This window comes from Gavialis gangeticus, unplaced genomic scaffold, assembly GCF_001723915.1.
Source record: "Gavialis gangeticus isolate Ggan-Ray unplaced genomic scaffold, GavGan_comp1, whole genome shotgun sequence".
Classification (NCBI taxonomy): domain Eukaryota; kingdom Metazoa; phylum Chordata; order Crocodylia; family Gavialidae; genus Gavialis; species Gavialis gangeticus.
The window spans coordinates 159877791-159883562 of record NW_017729022.1 but is presented as its reverse complement, the minus strand read 5'-3'; the positions used below and the strand labels follow the sequence as shown (position 1 = coordinate 159883562).

The following is a 5772-nucleotide window of genomic DNA, read 5'->3' as shown; positions in this document are numbered from 1 at the left end:
CGAGCACTAAATGCCCAGCTTACACTTCAAACATATCTGCTACATTTTTCAGCATATCTTAAAATTGTGCTCCAGAGTACAGCTTAGAACTCTGTGTTGGTCCATACCTGTGGTACAAGAAGCTTGTTTAATGTAAACCTCTGCAGTACAGGAACACGTTCCAAATTTATTTGGGAGAGGAAAAAGGAAAAAAAGGATCCAGTAGCCATTAGAGGTATAAAATTAAAATGAATTTTGGTCATTTTAATAAATATATATCAAGGAAACCTCACTTTACTACAACAAAACATTAGTATACAAGCATCTAATATTTAAGCTGAAAACATCAAATGTTTATCAAAGACTGAAAAAAAAAAGAGCAGACATTACTAGACTATCTGGGTATAACACAAGAAAATCAGCTTTTAAAAAATTGGTCCTTGTGGACAAATGCATAAATTATGATCCTACTCATACACTGTATGAATGAGATCTATACTTAATATTATTAATAATAATAAAAAAGCTTCCCTCTTGGAGAAATCAGGTGGGCTCCATTCTTTGTTGCCGAATTCCTGTTACAATTATATCTCTTACAAAGTTGCCAGTTTCATGTTACAGACTAAATAAAAGCTATCTGAGACTTTTCCCCCCATCACTTCCCATGCATCCTATAGGGAATACTGCAAAGGGCGAGGTTGCTTTAACTGGCAAGCTTTAAAGGGTGACTGCTGTACTTATCAGTGAAAGATGCCCTATAACCTTGACTCTGGGGCACTGCTGTTATAAAAGTAATAATGTCAGGGAAGAATTAAGACAATGTCCTTGGAATCCAGGGTGGACAGTCTACTGAAGACCCAGTACAGTGATGAATTAGAGCCTGACTCAGTGCCGCTAAAATTCACAGGCACTTTCCTGCTGATTTCAGTGAGAGATGGAATGTGCAGGTAGGCTGGAATTCATTCTAGTGGACCACTCTCAAGTCCCTTGTCTGCCTTACTGCAACTGATCTGGTCCCAAGCACATGGATGAATTGCATCCGTAGTAAAAAGTGGGACGCATGATTACAGCTGATTGTTTCTAGGGTAAGACCAATGTGAAAGAAATACAGTTTGGATTTGCAATGTCCCCAAGCACAAACAGAAAGTAATTAGGCATCATGTGTGACTTGGATTTCACTGTTACGCACAGCACTTCCTGCCAGTTGTTGGGGGGGGACCCCAAAATGTGGTGGATCCAGGACACACAATATTCTTAGTGCACCCTTGAACACCATATTAAGTATGGTTGCAAAAATGTGCATTTTAAAATGGTACAACCAAAAATGACTGAATTTTGTCCCTAACTATTGAAACCTCCACCCATTTCTCCAAAATAATCTTTTTTTTTTAAAGTAAAACCCATACATTCATTTCAGATAAAATTTTATCGCCACATCATTTATTAACATTGTGCTCTTTGTTCTGCTTGTCTTTTAAAAATCAACAGCAAAAGTCATATAAAACCCCTGCATGCTTTTGCAATCTAAAAGAGAGAAATTATGCGAAACAGAATAAAGTATAAAACATGCCACTGGTTCATGAACTTCATTATACAAAAAAGCCCCTGCAACAGACAGTTGCCATAGAAATGCTCAAGCATCTAATGCTTGTTTACAAGAGACATCTCTCTATTGTTTCCTAAATCCCTTCCTAAGGATGGCAAATCAAAAAGCAATCGAGCATCAAAAAGGAAGAATACAGATGTTTCAATAGGAAGTTCAACTTGATATTTCAAAGGCTACAGATTTTTAATAAAATTGATCCACCCTGGGTTTTTTTTTCTGTTTAGGTTAAATCCCTGCTGTAGCTCTGATTTTATACTTAATTTTCACACTGGCAAAAATTAAGATAAAAAAAATAAGGCACAAAAAATATCTGCCCTGTATAACAACAAACCACCATGCACCTCATTACTGATTGCAGCTGAGCTGAAAACATGCAGGTGATTGTGCTGTATGTGGTGTTTCTGATTAAGATCCAATGAACAGGTATTTCATTATGTTACATCCTGACTTTTGTCAGCTGAATAAGAATGAATACAGGAATTTAACTGTGTCAGTATGAGTATGTAGAGTTAATTCCCCAACCACCATAACCAGTCTTTCCTCACAATGAATATTGTCTTACAAGAAGTAGACCACCCTTGTTGGTAATATCAATTTGTTTACCAAACATCTAATTAATTGGTAAGCATAATGGGGTTCCTTTTAATTAATGGCAGACTTCTTGAGGGAGGGGATATATAAAAGGGTATGTTTTCCCCAGCTGGCTTGTTGGTATTTTCAGTAACAAAAGCTAAACTATAATTGTAAGCAATAATTCAACTGTGCTCTTTATGAAGTCTCCATATTTATAAATAGCTCACTGATGTTGATCATACAGATGCTTTAGGCAATCTGCTCTCCAGTCATTTAAAACTATACACATAACATTTGTGGCATGATTGTATCAGTTGTACAAAACTATAAAAAATCCATTCAAAATACAATTTTGATAGATAACTGAACATGCCGTGCATGCGTCAAAGTTACAGCAAAAAAGGGTGTGTCATATTTTACTTCCTTTGCTGCAGCACATTTTGTTACTTGGTAAAGATTCCTTTTTCCTCAAGGATTTTTTCCAAGATTCACTTATGTTGCTCTTGTCATTAGATCCAGTCTCAAAATAATCATAAAATTTGCCTTTACATTCAAGAGCAAGGTCGCCTTTCATCGGTTCACAGTTTAGAGTGACACCATCTCGTTCAGTTTCATTACCTCCTTTCTCATCATTTAATTTTGCCTTTTCCTGATTACCATGAGACCTGGCATTAGTAATGAATATTTCATTAGCAAGTATATGGTCATCACTCCTGTAAACAGGGGCATTGCCAATGCCATAATCCACCTGTTGGGAACAACTTGGCAAAGAGATAGGGGAGGAGGAGGAAGAGGAAGAATTTTCCCCGTTAGTATTAACAGAGAATGGCAAATTTAAATAGTGACTGCCACACTCTTGATAAAAGCAGCACGTATGGAACTTTTCACATTCCTCTTTTGCCATCCGGAGACGTTTTCTATAGGGACAGTCTTGTGACATGAACCATTCTTGTGCTGAGGTGTTGCCAAAAGAGCAAGCAGAGAAGCACCAGTTGTTTTGCATGATAATTTCTCCATGGATTCTCTTCATTAAATTGTTTATAAGGACAGATCTCCGCAGGTAGACTTCAGGATCATCAATAAATTTTAATTTTTCCAAAGACATGTAGAGAATATGGGCCCGCTCCTCAAAAACTGAGATTGTCTGAAAATGGAGACACAAAAGACAGAAAAGAATGAGCCAATTTCACTTCATGCAATTACAGAATTAAGCACTTTATTGACAGTGTACAAATCCACTGTTTTACACTTAGAGTGGGCTAGAGTTCCCAAGTGATCTCAACCCGGGTTACGAGGTTTGTATATCCATATATTCCAGGGCCCAACTGTTCCTGACCAGCATCTGAACTGAAAAAATAAAAGACTAAGCATTCTGTATGTGTAAGCAAGCATACACAAATCCAGGTTTTTGAGTGACCAAATACTAGTTGTAAAAATCTGACTCTTCATTTTCTGTATGGATGACCTCCATTTGCAATTCCTCTGCATTGATATACCAATAATGTATGGAGAGGTTTTTTGTGAACAGAGCGGAACCTATGCACTGCTGGATTTCTCCAGTGTCAAGCTGAAAGGTAGATTCTCACTATATGGCCATCACAACAAGGGCCATCTAAAGTTAAACAAGGATCAGTCAACAGCCAGTGCACATGTCAGAAGTGACTGAGCAATTAAATAGGCTCTTGCAATGAGGAGTCTCCATTAACCAAACTCTTACAGTGCGATTGTATACAAAAATGTGTATAGTGACCAAAAAACCAATCCGAAATGATTGCAGCATCTGGAGTGCAGCTGTTGGGCTGAGTGATACACCCAGCCATCCATGGGACTAGTGGGAACATATATAGCCAGGGACGAAGTCAGGAAACTAAAAAGGATGGGATTTGTAAAAAAAAAAAAAAAACCCTGGCTCTAAGCCCACAAATTTGTTCCCTCTTCCCTGCTTCTTCATAGGGCTTCCTTCTCAGAAGTGGTAGCATGAACAGGTTACTACTCCCAGGAGGCCATGGTTTCTTCACCATGATCCTTACCCTGGGAATCAAAGTACAGAGGGGTAGTATCTGCTACTGTAAGCAGCATTAACTAATTTCCATTTTTAGAACAGGAAAATTTGCGTAGGAGGAAAGAAACACATCACAAAGAGCCTGCTCTGATTTTCCCCATCTGCGGCCTGGTCATTCCTCCTTTTCCCATGTGGCTTCAGAATTTTTGCAGTGGGAAATGGTGGCTATAAGGAACTGGAAAGCTTGCTACACAGCTCCTTTTCAGTAGTGCTCAGTGCTCATCCACCATGTGGTATCTCCCACAGCCTGCTGCTGTCTGCCCTGCACAGACCAGTAGAAGCACAGGTCATTTCAGAAGCCAAAATTAGCACTATTTTTCAAATAAGTTCACAACCAGAACTTTCTTCTCTGGTGTAGTAATTTTCTACAATACATTTCTAGCTTTAAATTAAATTAACTCCATAGGTTAACCGGAGTCCTTTATGCCCTGCTGTAGAAATAATCCATTAGCTCATTAAAGACTTCACCAAAGAGACAAGCCTTGCACTGTGACCTGAAAAGCACTAGACCTGTGCCATGAAAGACCACCAGCAGAAGCAAGTTCCAAAGAACTATTGGTGTGAATGCGCTGCCACCCAGATCCTACTGCAGCACCAACTCAACAGGTCACACGCACGGTGACTAGACAAAAGGGAAAAGGAAGTCTGAAAACATGCCTCTTCCTTAGTCCATACGAATGGGGGAAAAGAGGAGTATAAACATATGTGAGCAATTCAAGTAAGCCTGGGGGAAATATCTCCCTTTGTCTTTCCCCCTAGCAGTAATGTTGCAAATTAGAAAATTTACTTGTGCTTGAAAGAATAAACTGGTGACCTCAGATTTCCTACATGATACGTTTTTGCAATAGCAACAGAACGATAACATAAAACAGACTTACTGTGGAACTCAATGCCTATATCTGGTCTTCACTTTAATCCCTCCCTCCCTCTCCCCCACAAAAAAAAATTTGTCTGCCCCTTTCCAACAAAGACGCATTCATTATGGGGAAGGAGGGAAGTAGACAAGGAGGTGAAAAACCACAAGGACAAAAGAAATGGTGGCAATTAGAGGCTTTTAAAAATATGCTATATGCAAGCACATTTTTTAGTAGAGCTAGTATATTATGTAGATTGAGTGACAGAGTGAACTGGGGAAGTACTAATCGGATAGGCTTCCATCTCTAGGTCAATAAATTACTAGAACCAATGCCTTCAGTAGCTGAAAACTGGTACTCTGTGATTGGTGTTCTCAGATTTCTGAAGGGATCTTGTAATTGCTCCACACAAGCATTACATTTAGACTGCCCTAATCAAAGTTAGGGCAATCTAAAGGCCCCACGGCTCAAGCATGCACAGGGCTTAGGTCACCCTAGAAATGGCGTGTCCCAATCTAGAATTAGTTCTGATCTGAGGTGAATTAACTTTAGATTGGCAGAGTGTTAAGCCAACCTAGCGAGGTTTAACACAGTCTAGTGAATGTTTGTATGTGTTCACAGCACAGGCCCAGGGCTACACAAGTCCAGCCACTCTCCACAGCCTCAGGGTGTGCTGTTTTTATGCCCCCTGCTCCCTA

The 5772-nt window shown here is 39.3% G+C and overlaps 1 protein-coding gene across 1 annotated transcript in view; it reads right to left on the bottom strand.

The window, feature by feature from the left end:
* Window positions 1-217: 217 nt before the first annotated feature.
* The window catches only part of SERTAD4 (SERTA domain containing 4), an 18857-nt gene continuing 13302 nt past the window's right edge, over window positions 218-5772 (bottom strand). Inside the window, exon 3 of the mRNA XM_019515897.1 lies at window positions 218-3302. Within this exon, the coding sequence (XP_019371442.1) occupies window positions 2568-3302 (735 nt within the window). The 3' untranslated portion in view covers window positions 218-2567. The remainder of the gene's footprint in view (window positions 3303-5772) is intronic.